Source organism: Nematolebias whitei, chromosome 14 (genome assembly GCF_014905685.2).
Source record: "Nematolebias whitei isolate Nwh7 chromosome 14, NemWhi1, whole genome shotgun sequence".
Lineage (NCBI taxonomy): Eukaryota > Metazoa > Chordata > Actinopteri > Cyprinodontiformes > Rivulidae > Nematolebias > Nematolebias whitei.
This window is the reverse complement of record NC_056511.1, coordinates 15,724,706-15,742,773: the sequence shown is the minus strand read 5'-3', so window position 1 is coordinate 15,742,773 and position 18,068 is coordinate 15,724,706. Positions and strand designations below refer to the sequence as shown.

General features: G+C 40.0%; 1 protein-coding gene and 1 pseudogene across 1 annotated transcript in view; both read left to right on the top strand.

The window, feature by feature from the left end:
* Nucleotides 1–9,741, top strand: part of LOC119420850 — a 22,684-nt pseudogene extending 12,943 nt beyond the window's left edge.
* LOC119420849 (trichohyalin) overlaps nt 8,811–18,068 on the top strand; it is a 28,892-nt gene continuing 19,634 nt past the window's right edge. Inside the window, exons 1-6 of the mRNA XM_037688274.1 lie at nt 8,811–8,838; nt 8,996–9,205; nt 9,290–9,473; nt 13,328–13,651; nt 13,762–15,381; nt 17,721–17,987. Of these exons, the coding sequence (XP_037544202.1) occupies nt 13,922–15,381; nt 17,721–17,987 (1,727 nt within the window). The 5' untranslated portion in view covers nt 8,811–8,838; nt 8,996–9,205; nt 9,290–9,473; nt 13,328–13,651; nt 13,762–13,921. The remainder of the gene's footprint in view (nt 8,839–8,995; nt 9,206–9,289; nt 9,474–13,327; nt 13,652–13,761; nt 15,382–17,720; nt 17,988–18,068) is intronic.

The window sequence follows — 18,068 nt, the reverse complement described above, 5'->3', positions numbered from 1 at the left end:
TATATATATGTATATACAAAGTATATATATATATATATATATCTGTAATGTTTATCTAAAAGTGAAAACAGTCATCCGTCGTGGTTCAGTTCTTGCAGCTTCACTGTATTGCAGTTTTTTTTAAACCTGTTTTTTTTATGTTGTGTGTACTGTACACGCTGTTCAGTACATTAATACCATCATCATCTTCTTCACCATCGCCCAAGTGTTTAAATGCATATGTTGTTGGCAGCACAATGGCTCAGTGGTTAGGACTGTTGCCTCACTGCAAGAAGGTCCTGGGTTCAATCCCCGTTTGGACCTGGGGTCTTCCTCTGTGGAGTTTGCATGTTCTTCTTGTGCTTGCATGGGTTTTCTCCGGGTACTCTGGTTTCCGACCACAGACCAAAAACTTAGACTGCCTTCAGGCACAGACTTCCCTTGCAAAAGAGATCTGTGATCTCAGTGGGAACAATTTGAGATGTTCGCCTCAGCTGTTAGCCTACAGTTTTACAGTCTAACAGCTAATAAAGCTGCGTCTTTACCAACACTTACTCTGAGCGCTAATATGTCTTGCAATATGGCATAAGATAGCAGATAACATTGTTCAGGTTTGACCAAACTGGTTATAACTTCTTCCTTTCTCCACAGATGATCTCAGTCTAATGAATTGTGATATGCATTCCTTCATAGGCTTTTAATTTTTCTGCATTCGAGCAGAAAGTGTAATCATTTTAATTATCACATTAGGTGAGATATTGTTACAACTGACTTGATGTGTTTCTGTGTTTCTAAAGGCAGCCAGACAAGCTGAGGGTGGTGTGGACCAGGAGGAACAGGCGCATGTGTTCCAAGGTAAAGCTGCCAAACAACAACAGACATGTTTTTCTTATTAAGGAGGCACTTTCCTTTACTCTTGTCCTTAAAATCACATAAATTCCTATCCCGGTCCTAATCCCACTGGGACCTGTGAGGGCTTCAATTCGGTCTGCACAATATAGAAAACCTATTAGTTTGTGCGGTCAGTTTCAAATCCCCCTAGCATGTAATAAGAAAAACAAACTCAGTTGCTTAGCTATTTTGTGAGGACATTTACTCATGTAGCGCATTCCTCAGCTCAGAATGTAATTCCACTATGTACCTAAATTTACATCTCTAAAACAAAGTTAAAACCCTTAATCATGCTATTCTTTTTAGTCAAAATTTTTAGAAACTAATCTGAATGTCCTCACTTTTAGAGACAGTCCTCCTTCATGCTGTTTAAAACACACGGTGGTGCTTTGGACGTTTGGACAGGAACACCTAGAGTCCAGCAGGCGTGTTAATGTGCTGTGTGTTGTGCAGCTCCACAGTTGGCAGCCTGGGATCAAGAACCCCTACAGAGGCATGGTGGTGTGGCCCGTCCCAGAAAACATCGACATCTCTGTTACTCTGTTCAAGGTAACTAAAGTTTACAATACGCATCAACGGACAGGTGAGAAATAAAGGAAAAACATAAATTAATTTAGGAATACAGTAGTCGTGTGTTTATGGTGGGGGGTTCCGTTCTCAGCTCCCCCGCGATAAGTGAAAAACTGTGAAGTAGGAATAGTAATACAAGTAGTAAGTAGTAGTTTATTTTAGTATATATATATATATATATATATATATATATATATATATATATATATATATATATATCTCGGCCGATTGTTAATGCAAGTGTTAAGTTAATGCTAAGTTAATAGCAAGTGGCTCGGTTTGTTAGGCTGATGGTCCTCCTTGATCATGTGAGCAGCTAGTTTTGGCTGTCACCAGCCAACTGGTTGATGCTAGGTGCTATTTATAAGACTGAGTTTGTTGCAGCTCCTCAGACTGACAAAGTCTTTAGGACAAAAGACGAAACGTTTCAACAATTAAAAAAAAAAAATCCGTCCAGAGGACCTGACTAACTTTGTTAAACTGTATTTTGGTTATCACCCCTTCAGGAACTCAACGCTGAAGAGTTTGAAGACAAAGAATGGACATTTGTCCTTGAGGGTGTAAGTATCACTTCAACTCTTAATCTGTGAGTGCATTCAAACTGTTCTGTCAATAAAACATTATTTTATTTATCTTTCATGATAGACAGGAAGCAATAATCTAATACAAAACAAAGTACTTTAAATGTATTGAATTGTTCAGGAGAACAAGGGTCACCGTAAGGTGTTGGCGTCTGCTGACATCAACCTGAAACGATTTGCCAGTCCGACTCCAACCCAGACCGACCTCACCCTGACCCTGAAGCCGCTGTCAATCAAAGTGGTGGAGGCCACGCTCAAGCTGTCGCTGTCGTGTGTCTTCGTTCGAGAAGGAAAAGCCACGTGAGTCTTTTAACTTTCTGCTACAACAGACTCCAAAACTATATGAATTAACAATGTCTCTGGTGTGTTCGTATTCATAGGTAGATAAGAAGTGTTTAAATGTAAGTTACTTTCGGCTTTTATAGAGTTGCTGTATACAAAAATCCACATCAGATATTGACAAATGTAGCGCGCTAGTATGATCTTAACTAGAGAATTGGTATATTCTGTCAAAATGCCGTTTAAATGTTGAGTGCTAGATGACTTTGCTGAAAGTTGCTGAAGGAGGTGATAACACTAGCTGAAAGATAAAAGGAGCTAAATGCCAGCTGAAACATTTACGTGGAAAAATCCTAGCTACTTAAAAGTAGCAAAAAGCTAACTCAACAATCACATTAACAAGAATAAATTCAGCAAAAGAAATAGCTAAAAGTAGCAAAACGCTAGCTGAAAGGTGGTATAAGAAGATAATTTATAGAGAACAATAATTTAGAAAATAGCTGAATGTAGTCTTATGGGGGAAAATATTTGTTTGTCAGGTTAAACATTTCCAAATACCAGTACTATGAAAGTTAAAAAAAATAAATAGTCACTGTACTCCTCCTAATGAGGTGAAAGTTTTGATATCTAAATGGCTAAAACAGCACAAAGTTTAGCGTTAGTTAGACTGCAAAATAAACTTTGGGGGGTGGGGGGGGGAATAAAAATAAAAAAACCAAGAAAAGAAGAAATTAAAAATCAGCATTCACACAAAAATCATACAAATTGCTTAAAATCTTCTGTTTGGCTATTTTGTGTCACAGAGGAGAAACGTATAAAGATGACTTTGTGATGATGATGAGATGATGGGATGAATGTTTGTTCTCGTTTCCAAGTGATGAAGACATGCAGAGTCTGGCCAGCCTGATGAGTGTAAAACCCGCTGATATTGGAAACCTAGACGACTTCAATGAAAGTGATGAAGAGGAGGACAAGAAGCCTGGTACTGCTGCAGGTATGGGACTTCTAGTTCTTCACTGGTGTGTATCACTCACTGCAGCCCTGACATTTCTGTCCTCTCTGCCTTCTCTTATTTTCCTGTCTGTCTGTTCGCTGCACTCCTTATTTTTATGACCCCTGCTGTAGTTCCACACACTCTAACTCGTCCAAACCGCCCCGCCCCCCCTCCACCTGACAAGCCAACCTCCACTGGAGCCACATTTCCAGCTTCAGGTAGCTCCATCTTTTCTATCATTCACTTTTCTCTTGCCAAAGACAAGAAGGTGTTTCTCTTGCAGAATTTCACACTTTTCTGTCTCTGGCTCTGGTGTGATTCTTTGAATACTTCTCACCTAAACATTGAATCGTGGCACCAATGTACTAAAGCATATATATGCACAGAGCAAAAAGATCCAATGATAGACCCAAAAGTATTGAAGTGTTAGTCAGAGGAAGATTTTCTTGTCACATTTAGGATCTGGAGATAAATATAAGCATCTTTTCTAAGTCCTGATGCGTAAAACCCTATAATTGAAAGGGTGTCTTTTATATTTTTTTGGCAATGCCATAAAGATCAACGTGTCTGATATTTATGTGTACAACTAGCTCTGGAGGTTAGACAAAATTTCACACCATTTACTTGTAATGCAATGTAGTCACTTTGCTCAAGAAATACTGGAAGTAAAGGTAGCTCTCCTTTATGCTGTATTTGTTTTTCTGAATAATAATTGTATTAAAATGTCTTTATTTTTACTGGAAATCATCAGCGAAATGAGCGCTGTGAAAGGAGGTGTAAAGTAAATGCAGACAGATTTTTTTTTTTAAAAAGGGAACACACGGATGTTAAAACTAGTTTTATAACCAGCGCATAACTAAATATACTTTACAACACCTGCTTACTTTCACAGCTAAAATACCTTTTTACTTTGCATGCCAAACTTATGAACTGGTTTCCATCTGAAAACAGCATTCAGCGTTGCTTTATGGTCTTTAGATGTTCTGAATTCTGCCACTTATTATAGTGTTATTTACTGTAATCATGCAGCAGTGCGTTCATTTACAAATATTTTCCTCGTACAATTACATTTAAATCCCTTCAGTTCCTTAAAACAAAACCCTTGTTGTGGAAATCTGCCTCAGCAAATGTGCTCTCTTTTTGGTTTCTTATGTTACTGTTAGCTGAGACTGTGGTAGCTCAGTGGTCAGTGCTGTGTCTTATAATCCTGAGGCTGCTGGTTCGAGCCCAGATTACATCGGGAAGACTATTCGGCGTTAAGCAACTGCCCATTCTTTCATTTGACCCCTCACAAGGGAGAAGCTGAGAAAAAAGTGACTTTTTCCTTTCATTTTGCTACTATTTATGACGATTGCAGCTAGACCCAGATGTAAGGACCAATGAGAACAGAGACTGAGACTCCGAATCAGTTTACAGTTTTTATTTACAAGGTGACATATAAGCAATAAGCCAGGGGAGGAACTAACCCTGAGGAGCAGAGAGAAGGTTCGAGTCTAGGATGACGAGGGTGATAATGATGTTGCAGTTCTCTCTTACGTTGGTGGTTGAGGTCAGGCGTGGGGAGAGTAGACCCAAATGGTTCCAGGTGGAAGAGGTACAGGTGAAAGGCAGGTGGTAGGAAGGTGTGGAGGCAGCTGATGAGGCACAGAGGAGCTTGAGATCCACAGAGGAGATTTCAGGAACACATGACGTCAAAGGTACATCGCTGGAGGCACGATAAAAAGCACAAGTCACTAATATTTAGCTTGGACCACAAATATAAGACTAGAACAGAAATACTGTTGGCAGGTAACGCTCCAGCGCTGGATGAGTGTCTTCTGAGGCGTCTTCTACTCCTCATGCTCATCAAGTCACAGGATCACAGGTGTGGCTAATTAGAGTCTGAACGTGGGAGCAGGAGCTGGCAGAGCAGAACTCCCTCACTATTAGTCTTTTGATACCTTTAACCTTTAGCTAATGTTTTGCCTATTTAAACATTCAGCTGGCATTTTGCTACAATTAGCTTTTAGCTAGTGTTTGCCTTCTTTCAAAAGCATTTTACAATTTTTTTAAGTTTCATTGTTTACCTCCTAAATATCTTTTTGTTAGTTTGAATATTTAGCTAGCCTTTTGCTTCTTTTAGGTTCTAGCTACAATTTTTCTACTTTTATCGAGCTTTTTATTACTTTAAGCTTTTAGTAGTTTTTTGCTACTAACATTTGAGTAGCCATTTGCCGCTTGTGGTTTTGCTGTTAGTTTTTAGCCAATACTCTGCTTTTTAAAGTCTGAACTCAGTTTCAGCTTCTTGGCAAAGTTCAGCAGTGACTCAGTGCTCGGTAGTCACACTATTAAGCAATTTTACTTGTTTTTCTATAGTTTCTAAAGTTTGCATGTTGTTTTCATTCAAACATTTAGGTGATGTGATCAACAAATCACAGGACCATTTTTGTTTCGGTTTCATTTCAACCATCTTTCTTTTCATATATGAACTCAGCCTGTGGACAGGATGTTGGTCCTCCTCCTTCCACTGTCCACTCTCGCCCTCCTCTACCGATCGCTCCACGCCCCTCGCCCCGTCGCTCCCGACATCCTTTCTCTGCTGGTCCTGTCCAACCGGAGACCCAGCCGTCCCTTGGCCCCTCCCCGCAGCCATCTCCCAGGGCCAAGCATAAAAATCTACCTAGCGCTGTCCCTCCGGAGTCTGCCGAGTCCAGCTTGAATCCACCAAGACCGCAGGTCCCAGCAGACGCTCCTCCAGTCCAGAGTGCCTCCTCTGTCCCTCCCCTCTCTGATGTCCCTCCTCACCCTCCATCTCCAAACTGCTCCAAACCTGTTTCTACTTCAGCCTTATTAGAATCATCAGCCACCTCAGCTTCCTTTACTCCTTCCTCCAGTTGCTCTGAAGGTCCTGCAACATCAAGTAAAGCCTCAGTCCTGTCCTCAGAGTTACTCAAACTTCCCTCCCCTTCATCATCATCACTTAAAACTACAACCACATCATCCTCCATCAGTCTCCAAAAGTCCTCTGTGATTGTATCCACTACTCTGACCCATCAGCCTGTTTCCGCCCAGCCTTTTCCTCTCAAGCCTTTCTCACCCCAAAACTCCACCCTGTCCTCCGTTCCTCTGGCTGCTCAGCCCCCTCTCACCCGGGCCGTCTCTCAGCCACCTTCTCTGCCCAGAATCTTCCAGTCAGGCCCAGCAAAAGGTACTGAGAGGCAGGACAAGTTGCAGGCAAGCTGCATGCTTCAAGCTTAATAGTTGCAGCTGTTTGGTGGTCTGACATGTCTGTGTTTTCTGCATGATTTTACACCACGTCCAGGAAACAGGTGTTTTGCGTGCACTGTTCACAACGCATGCAATTTTATATTTGAGTTGAGCATCTAAATGTTTAGTCAGTGCTGCTGTAACTCATGGAAAGGGAAGGTGACGAGCTATTTCTAACCAGTGAGATCACAAGTCCAGAAAGACGTAGACGAGTGGATGATGTTAATCAACGATTCAAAACTCCCCATTAGACTCACAAAGTCCAACTCAGTTTGATCAGTCACCAACTCAAGGATTTTTCTTATTAAAATGTCACACGATCTAAAACTTCTATCATTTTCCATTATTTCACTGTTTATTATGCTTCAAACTGTCAGATCTGCTGACATTCTCATGCATGTTGCTTCTTAAGATAGACAGACGTTAAAAAGGCATTCAGTAATTGTCATGAAGCGGATTGTGGATAAAGAAAATTTAAACAAGCCAAACAGAAAAAAAACGAAGCCTTTGATTACACACAACTAAAGAAAAAAGTGCTGCAAGTAAGGTACTTTAGAGAAAATAAACTGGTAACTAAAAGAAAGACACACAAAATACTAAACAGGAAGAACATGAGAGTCAGAGTCAGAGTTTCTTTATTGTCATTCGCACCTCATGTGGTACATGTGGTGGAGCGAAATTATGTACACGGGGTCCCAGTTACATCCAACAATAAAATGTATAAGAAAAACAGTAATAACATCTAAGATATGAACTAAGAAAAACATCAACTAAATATACACTAAGCACTCATAACAAAGTACAAAGAACTGGTAAAGAGCAGAACTTCTACTGAGGGAACTAAAGATGGAGAAAGTGAAAGCAGCTGAAGAGAAATGAAACCATAAGGTCTCTGACTTTTATTCTTAGAAAAGTTTCAAAATAAACCCAAACTATCTTTGTGATAAAAGCTGCCCCATCTTTATAAATAAAATATTGTTCCTGATCTCAGTTCTTTGGGGTTCACTCTGTGACAACATGTTCAAGTTTTGTTGAATCACCAAACCTTAAAAAAACAAAAAAACAATGATGAACAAGATATTTGGTCGTATTTTATGAACATAATTACTTTACATAGTCTTTAGAATACAACTTGGTACAAATATGACCGCACCAAATTTCAGCTCAAAATGACAAAAAATCAATGAGTTAATCATTTTTTGTTTAAGCTATGGTGGCCATCTTGGAGTTTTGATTTGGATTCAGTATATGATGGGGAAGTCTCAGCAATAACCACACCAAATTTCATCTCGATAAATTAGCTGAGTTAAAGCATTTAAATTTAGCTTGGGCAGCCATATCTCAATATTTTTAAATGCATTATTTATTGGGCATTGCTCTCAACTACTACCACACCAAATGTCAGCTTAATATCACTAAAACTAGCTGATATAGGCTTTTTCTTTTTTAGCTCAGGTGGCCATCTTGGATATTTGATTTGCAACCAGAGTCTATGAAAAATGACATAAAAATGGCATCTTTCTTTGCAAATTTTGTCGCCATGGTAACTCGAGACGCCAATAAAAGTAATAGCACACATTGTGGCACCGAGCCGGTCGTTTTGATAAAAGACTTGTGGGGGTACGCATTGCAGTTCGGGCCTCATTAAAGCTGACAGAAGAGTAAGATATAAAGTTAAGAAACCCTTTGTTAGGTGGATAATAATAGGTAGCTGCCTTATACTAGGCAGTCCCCAATAACGGTGAAGTTTAAAACAAGACTTTTTGAAAACCTTTGAACATTTACAGGAAATTATTAGAAGTGCAACATACTTTGTAGTTGTTAAAATACTGCTGTAACTATTTGCTGTTTTGTTTTTTGTGTTTTGAGAAGAAACGCATGAAGATGAGTGTTTTTGCTCTTTAGGGCTGCCGTACCTCTGTTGTTTTAACAGTTTCCGTCGTTTTCACCTCTCCTGTCTCTGCGCTCCTCTTTCTGTAAGCTTCTGCTGAATACAAGCGGCGCCCCCCGGAGGTTCAGACCAGAGATGATTCTGCTTCAGTCTGTGGTGTGTTTCGCCTCTTTCTTTCCTTTCTTCCAATCTAAATCACAGATCTCATCAGCACTGATCCCAAACTTTTCACCTTTTCCTCTTATTTTTTTTGTACGTTTTTTCCTCCTGCTTGTCAGGTCGTTCTCATGTTTTCCGACCTCAGGTTGTAAAATCAGTCGCCCGCCCCGTCTCTCCCTCTCCTTTTTCCACTGATGCTGCTTCTTCCTCATCTGCACCACCTCTCCCTAAACCTCCCACCTCCTCAGGTAACTAATCTTAAAAATATATCTTTTAGTTATAGCCTTCCTCACATCCAACTTCTCTCTGTTTGTCGTCTTCTGTCATTCCTCTAAGCCTCCTTCACGCGAGCTTTCTAATTTTCTTCAGTGTCTCCTTTTTTCCCTTCCTGTTCATTTTCCTCAGGTGTTCAGGGGGCGTGGCCTCCATCAGGCCCCTCTCCCACTGCTGACATCACCCCCGTCCCTCTGTTGTCTAGTCCAGATCTTGATGCTCTCTGCGACCCAGAGACTCCAGCTCGTTCTGCTGCCCTTCTCCTCCCTGCACCTCCTCACTCCTCTTCTGCTTTTACCGCCTCCTCTCCTCCTCCTGCTCAGATCGGCTCTTTTCAGTCAGGTACATCTTGTGTTTTAATCAAACTGACTCCAGTCTTCGTTTCAAACTACCTCCTTCTCTGTTTTTTTGGTCTTTCTGTTACAGGCGCAGCGTTTCGTCTCACTCAGGTGGATGAGGAAGTGGCTGAACGTCCTCCGAGCCAACACAAAAGTTCTGCTCAGAGCAACCAGGCAGAAACCAACAGAGGACTATCCAAAGAGCCCCTCAGACCAGCGCTGGAGTCCACAACAGTCGTCCCAGAGAACAAAGCTGGACCAGAGAAGATCAGGTGAGTCTGCAGCATGTTGACTGATGACTTCAAAGCCTTGTGTCGGTCAGCAGATCACCACGCTTCAAACAGAAAAGCTGGAATTGGAATAATGGAAAGATTTATAAGATCTAAAAGCTCAAATTTTATTTTATTCCTTTTCTTTTTCTAACATTGTCTTCAGAAAACCAGCCTGTCTGATAAACCTGAGCTGGACTGTTTGGTGATCAATTTAAAATCTGACCACATTTTTCTTTTTCTTCTGAATTTATGACTTGTGAGCAGGTGAAACAAGTGATCTTAGACGTTTTGTCTTTTTACAAAGCAATACACAGCAGTAGTAATACATAGTGCGTTAAGATGGTGTGGGTATTTTGTGTTTGTCATTTTTCTACATGTATTAAACATCCATTCATTTGACTCTGTTGAGGAAAAGTGGACTAGTTTCCAGGGATTTGAGTCAACTTCAGCCAGTGGCAGTGATCCAAACTTTAGTCCCTCTTGTGGTAAAAATACGTAATAAAAACATTTAAAAATATGAAACAACTTTTTCACTTGCTTTCATGTCTGAAAAAATATTTGTTTTACATCTGCTTTAATCCACCTTATTCCTAGCCCTCATGCTGCCATAAGTGAATTATGGGCACGACTTCCGGTGCGGAACAGAACCGGCGTTTTGTTTATGTGTGAACACTACGAGCTAATGTAGTTCCTCCGAGCATTGTGGATTTAATTTAAACATGTAGGAACATCACCTGTCAGAGCTCAAACAGAACAATATAATCAAACTGCTTAATACTGTGGATGAGGGATGGGAGGACGACCTGAAGAAGTGGCCGCAGATTACATCTACTAGCATATTTAGCTACTTATACTAGCATATTTAGCTACTTCACTGACTCGGTTCTTCCGACGGTGAAGTGATAAACAAGCTGAAAAGCTCTGAGGTGTATCAGTATCTACACAGTAATAAAGTCAGTGATGTTTTGTTAAAAGAGGTGGGACATAATCTTATTTACCTTAAAGCAGACACAGAGCCCAGCCAAAGACTTAAAGTCCTCCATCATTGAGCTTGGGTTCATTGCAGAGAAAATCATAATACTGAAGACGAACAAATGCTATAATGCTGCTTCATACACTTGAAATCATACCTGATGTTCTTGTCACACTGTTTTCAATCCTTCTGCGGATCCAGCGTCTCTTCTCCGGTGGTTTATTGTTGTCCAACCACAACGTAGGATGCAGGTTTTCCTCCGTGCACCGTTTGTCCACAAAGTCAATTGAGCGCTCGTACAACGTTTTGTTCAAGTTCAGTTTTTTCAGCCACATTCTTCTTAATTCCTCATCTTTAGGTAGGAGGTGGAAACATTGTAGCATTTCAGCATTTCACAGGAACACTTATTTTTGTTTCGGGTCCGTGTTCAAAACACGGACCCGAATTAATGGAATGGCCTCTGATTTTAGTTTGGTCTGGTTGTTCGTGCAGCCATGAACACAACCTGAACTCTGCAAGGCTATTTTAGTAAACTACTGTTCTTAAATAAATTTAAACCAAACAAAAATGGCATTTCATCTGCTAAACTGAATGATAATTACTTTCAAATAAACCACAGTTCGTGCTTTGCTACCATGGTTAACCAATGCTTACTGCTACTTCCTGTCTGACAGGAAGTTGTACCCATAATCATTTATACAGTAGAGCCCACAGGAACATGGTGGACAAGAAAAGAGAAAAACAGGTTACTGTGTAAACAACATTCTGCTGTTAAACCCAAACGGTTTGACGTGTGCTTCATCTATGACGATCTGACTATCAGAAACTGATTTCAGCACAAATTACCTGAAGTTTTGACTATTTGCACGATGCGGCACTAATAATGAATGCTTGTGCATAACATTATAACATTATTATAAAACCATTAATGAACTTTAGACCTGAATGGTTAAATCAGTTGTCACAACACTAAGTAGTGACGTTACACTTAACTGTATTACGTTACTCTTTATGGTGTGAGTGCCAAATTGTTTCAGTAGATTTTTATAAAATGAAATTGAATGTAAAAAATATAATTTCATCTCCAGTTGTTGGTATATGCTAATAAAATGTTAAACATTGTAACATTTACCTAAAAGATTATGTAATTTCCCTTTTGATTTTCTGAACACTCATAATAGTTTTAAAATAATGCTGAGTGCCATTTACCTCAGAAGCTGGGACATGGTTTGGGGGAGGATGTTGCATTGGGATTAGTTAATTGTGCTCAATGACCAAGCTGACTACGTTGACAGAAGCCAATCATAACATATTTATTTATTCCTAATTTTTTAATTTTATGCAATAAAACACTATTTTCTAATAGAGTTTGCACATTGTTTGCCTGAGTGTAAGAGATATAAACTAGCAGAGGTGTTGGTAAATAGTTTAATACTGCAGCTGCCGTCATGTTTCATTAGCATGGCAGCCATATTGGATTTTGAGGTTGTGTGGGTTGGTGAAGGTCCTTCAACTTTCTGATCTGGAAAACTGATTTTAGGATGTGTTCCAGTTAATTCTTCTGACATTTGTACTACTGAGCATTACAATTACATTTATTACGGCATAGAATTGATGCAATAGGTTTTTTTTGTCAGGGTTTATTTTCCTTATCCATACATTCATGTTTTATTGCTTATCTGTGGTCGGATGGCGAGGGCAATAAGTCCAGCAGGGAAACCAAGACACGCCTCTCCCAGCAACACTTTCTAACTCCTCCTGGGGGTGGGGCCCCAAGGCGTTCCTATGCCATAAAATATAGATAATCCATCCATCATGTTATTGGTCACTTCCCAGTGGGATGTGCCCAGAAAACCGTGTGGAGCCATCTTAATTTTTCCCTTTTTTTTGCCACACTAAACTAGTCTCTTTGGCGTTATGATGGTATATTCAATATACCAACGTTCGTTCTTTTTATTTGTTTGTTTGTTTTATTCATTCCTTGGAGGATAATTTCTAGTTGCATGCTATTAGGAGTACATCGCTGTGAAACTGAGTCTGAGTGTGTCTCACCACGAAAAGTTTCTTCTTTGTCTAAAGCTAGACAAAGACTACAGTGGAGTGCATATTTAGGATTAGGGATGCACAATATTGGATTTTTGGCTGATATCCGATACCAATACCGATAATTTTTTCCTAGACCTACTTACAGAGACTACAGATCTTTCTCTGCTGTTGAATTAAAATACTACATTATTCTGCATGGTCTTTGTCAGTTTGGCCTGCTACCAAATGCAGATGCCAAAAAGGGGGCTTAAAATGATGTAACACTTCAACTTGGATTATGTTTAATATCAAATTTATTCATGACATTTACTCTCTCTAACACAATGACAACACGTGAACAGTGCAAATTTGTAAATTTTCACAACTCTAACCTGTTCACAAACGACAACTGAAAGTGCATAAGTAGTAGTGCATTAATAAAAATAATATACAGTTTCTTAAATTAAAAATGAACTTAGAAGCCTTTTATATCGGCGAGTTTTTTTTTGATGGAATGGCCGATGTTCGATATTTAATGTTATTGCTAATATCGGCCGATACCATGCCAATAATATTGTACATCCCTATTAAAGATCAGTCCCTTTTCAGCACTCACCATGGTCTAAATGGACACCATGCTAATAGATCGGAGTGCTTTGCCATGCTAGCATGTGTCATCGAGTGACATTTTGTGAATCAAGGCTTTGGAGGTTTGTTGATCTGCAGTGTCTTAACATTTGGGCTCTTGCTGGATGCTAACACGTCATAAAAGCTGGAGTATTCTGCATGGACAAAACAATATTTACTGTTATGACGCTTCTCGTGAACTTGACAACCAACGTTTCTGTCCCCATAGTCCAGCTCAGTCCCGCTCTGAGTTGATCATAGCCCCGCCCCCTCCGTGGCCCTTTTCCTGCAGTGAGCTCTCCACCTCTGAGTCGTGCTCCACCAGTGTCGTTGCAGCGTTTATCACACCCAAGCAGCCAAATGTTGAAACGGTTTTGAAAAAGCCAACAAACGAGAGCGTTACGAGCCTCTTTATAGGTGAGAGTCCGCCTCGAGCTGCAGCTGGCGTTGGTGACGCCTTTAACGAACCACTAAATCAGAGACAAGATTCAGGAAACTTGTTTCTGGAAGAGGATGAATCTAAGTGGGATTCTATCAAAAGGTGTCCTTCAGGGTGAGTTTCCTCTTTCTTTTTTTAACAATCAACAGGTTGCAGGGTGTGATTTGATGATGACAATTAAAAATAAAATAAAAATGATGGTATCTTGTTTATTTGTTCTACAGTCTTGAGCGTAAACTCAATGAAAAGACCGAAGGAGAAAAGCTGCCACAGACAGAGCAGTCAGAGGGAGCAGCAGTGGTGGAGAAGAAGGAGAAGCACAGGGAGTCGGAAATTCAAAAGGAGGAAGAGGAGAGGAGCAGGAAGGAGAAAGAGCAAAAAGAGATGCTCTTGATGTTGCAGAAGCAGGAGGAAATGAGAAAGCACGAGGAAGAACGGAAGAGGCTGCTGGACGAGGAGAAAAGGAGGCTCCTACAGGAGGAGGAGGAGGTCAGGAAGAATAAAGAAATGAGGAAACTTGAAGAAGCAAGGCTCCTGAAGGAGAAGCGAGACAAACAGGAGAAACTGAGGGAGGAGGAGGAGCAGAGAAAACGAGAAGAAGAGAGGAGGCTTCTGGAGTTAGAGGAGAAAATGAGCAAACTGAAGTGGGAAGAGGAGAAAAGACAAGAGAAGGAGAGATTTATGAAAATGATAAAAGTCGAGGAGGAGAAAAGGTTAGAGGAAAGAAGGAGGAGGGAGGAGGAGAAAAGGAGGCTGCTGGAAAAGGAGGAGAGAAACAATATGGAGGAAAGACTGCTAAAAGAAAAGGAGCAACAGAAGAAGGAAGAGGAGTTAAGAAAACAGGAAAAGGAGGAGAAAAGAAGACAAGAAGCAGAGAAAGAAATGAAAAGACGTCAGGAGGAGATGAGACAAGTGGAAGAGAGGAAGAGGATGGCCGAGGAGGAGAGAAAAATTAAGGAGGAGGAGAGACAAAAGGTCAAAAAGGCCGAGGAGAAAAGAAAGAAGGAAGAGGAGTTAAGAAAACAGGAGGAGGAGGAGAAAAGAAAAGGAGAAGCAGAGAAAGAAAGGAAAAGACATCATGAGGAGATGAGACAACTGGAAGAGAGGAAGAGGATGGCAGAGGAGGAGAGAAAAATTAAGGAGGAGGAGGAGGAGAGACAACAGGTCAAAAAGGCTGAGGAGAAAAGAAAAAAGGAAGAGGAGGAGAGAAAGAAGGCTGAAGAGAAAAGGAGGCTGGAAGATGAGTTGAAAATAAGAGAGGAGGAGAATCATAGAATCAAGGAAGCAGAAGAGGGAAGAAAGAGGGAAGAGGAGGAGAAGAGAATGAAGGAAGAAGAGAGGAAGAGGAGAGAAGAAGAGGAGAAAGAAAGAGTCAAAGATGCAGAGAAGAGGATTAAGAAGGATTCTGAAGAAAAAGAGAGACTCCTCAAAGATCAGCAAGAGAAGGTGAAACTCCTGAAGGAAGAGCAGGAAAGGATGAATCAGAGAAAAAAGGAGGAAGAGGAGAAAAGGAGGAGAGAAGAAGAAAAGAAGAGGCAGTTACAGGAGGAGCAAAGGGAGGCAGAGAAGAAGAAGCTGGAGGAGATGAAGAGACAGCGAGAAGAGAAAGAGAAGGCAGAAAGGCACCTCAAGGAGGAAGAGGAGAGGACAAAGAAAAAGAGAATGGAGGAGAAGAGAAAACCCAGAGAGGAGAAGGATGATGCATCTCGAGACTGCAGGGTGGAGGACAACAAGTCAGATGAGGACAAGGAGAAGATGAGAATCAAACCGTGTCCCACTCAAACTCTACTTCCTGCTCCAAACCAATCACAGAGCCGACATCCGAGCGCAGCCTCCGAGGAGCGGTGAGTGGTTGTCATGGCAACATCTTTATGTCTGCTCTGTTTCTATCCTTACAGCAGAAGTGTTTGCTTTCATATAGAACAAATAAAATCAATCATCCCTAAAATTTATTACTATTTATGTTATTTTAACCATTTGAATCAATCAAAATGTTCTTTAATGTTCCTGTTTGATTGTGTTGATTGTTCTGATGAATCTTTGCTCATTTAAAACTTTACTGATTAGCTCAGTGGGGGTGGAAAGTCTGATCTCATAGAAAGTTTAACATAGTTTCCAAAGTACATAAAAATGCTATGGAGGCTGTAAAAAAACACGATTTAATTGTTCAGATTTATTAAGATGGTTTCAATTATTTACAAACTTTTCTTATTATTATTTTAATTGTTTTTTTAATTATATTTAACTTCATAAACATTTTGGAAAACAGAGTGTGTAGTGGCTAAAAGCACCTGATACCAACACATTTATAATAATAATAATAATAATAATAATTTACCATTTACATTTACCAACACAATCTTTATCAGGTGGTCATTTTTTTTCTGGTCAAGATCTTTTACTGAGTATTCCAGACAGCATGACTTAAAAAAATTACCAATTGTAAAAAAAACAGTGTCTGTAAAGAGTTCAACAATCTTAAAGTATTTTCTTCAATAAACTAGCCAAAATATTTTTATTGTTATTGTTGGTATATAACATTGTTTAAAGATTGAAATATTCTCATATGGTTTCACCAGATACTCCAGTTTCCTTCTATGATTTTAAAACATTCACCGCGGGCCAAATGGTAATTGTAACTTACTTTTAGAAGTGTGTGTGTGTGTGTGTGTGTGCGTGCGTGCGTGCGTGTGTGAGTGTGTGTGTGTTTGTGTGTGTGCAGAGCTACATCAATGTAGTCATACCTGTTAATGAACACAGGTAATAACCTGTAACAATAGTTGAATCTGCAAATAAAATAAAAATATGAGGGGAGTAAGGCAAAGAAAATATGTTTTATGCATCTCATAAACTGAAATGTATGCTTCTTTATGATTACTCCTCCTGCTTCTTTTTAGTTTAGAAATCAAAACATAGCATGTGCAATGTCAGCCAGGCATCAGTGTGGGATATTTGATACATGGACTGCCTTTATTCTGTGGTTCTCTAGTTTGACTGACAACACAAAGTGCTTTTACGCTACAACTCACATTTACCCATAAGCAGATCAGGGGCAACCTGAGGTTCAGTGCATTGCTCAACGACACTTTGGCAAACGATGAGGGATGCCGGATTGAACCACTAACACCCTAAATAGCAGAAAGTGCTTCTCCTGAGTCTCATCCACTTCGTTAGTCATAAATATCAGTGTTAAACAAAACGTACAAATTCACAATGTTGTTTATTTTCTAACAGTGTGTTTGAAATTTTCAGTTTATTACAAAGTTCAATTCAATTCAGTTTATTTACATATCTCCAAGTCACAACAGGTCGTCTCAGGGCACTGAACAGAAACATCATTAAAAAAGCCTATTAATAAAAGTTATCAATCTAAAGAAGCCAGCAGATTGTGTTGAATATTCACTTTGTCGCAGTCTCCCATCTGAACAAGCACAAAGGCAACAGTGGAAAGGAAAAACTCCCCTTTAACAGGAAGAAACTTCCAGTAGAACCAGGCTCAGGATGAGCAGCTATCTCCTTCAACCAGCTGGGGTTTGAGAGGCCAGGAAGGAGGAACAGACAACCAAAAAATGGCAGGCCCAGGTGTGCTCCCTAGAGGAGGAAAGACAAAAAAAACCAAACCACAGCTGTTAAGGATATAAATAATTATAAATAGAAACAGGTGGAGTAGAGCAAGTAAAGACAGCAGCAGAGGAAATGTGGTCAGTTTGTCGTGCAGCAGTTAAGCCTACAGCAGCATCACTAAGGGATAGTTCAGGAAACCCAAGCCAACCGTAACTATAGGATTTATCAAAAAGGAAAGACTTAAGCCTAATGTTAAAAGTAGACAGTGTGAGCCAAAAGGTGAAGGAACTACACTTATACCAAGCTTTTTTTTTTAATCAAGTTGAGTTTTTTACGACCTGATCATGCATTCACATTTCTGCTTACAGTCATTCACTGATGAGGACTACACAGGCAGCTTTCAAGTTAGGATTTTTTATTGATTACATTTTAATATACTTTGTTTCCAGTTATTTAAATTATTTGAAAATCATTTCTCTTACTGACTCGACTTTTCATCGTAGAGATGCACCTTTTTTGTCTTCTCTTTTTTTGTGTGTGCTGACTGAACTCTTTTACATTTACCTACTTGGTTCTCTTTTATTTTTTCCATTTCCTTCTTTCCCCCTCCCTATTGCAGTCTGAGGAAACCCTCTGTCATAACATCACTGTCAAACACTGAAATCCCCGAAAACAAAACACCTGCCACATGTTCTCCCCCTGACATCTGCTCAGGCCCCACCATTCATAAAAAACCCACCACATTAGAGGTCTTGATGCCTGCGGCTCCTCCGCAGAAGCTGTCCGATGCAGAGGTTCCTCTTTGGAAAGTGCTAGAAGACAGAAGTGGGAAAGATACACCAGAAAAAAACTCTGCCATGGATGATACAGAACCTTTGTGCGGGGGGTAAGAATTATTTAGAAGGCATCTTTCTGCTGGGTTCTCTGCTTTGACCTCCCACCTGTTCTTGTTTGTCCACGTTGCAAA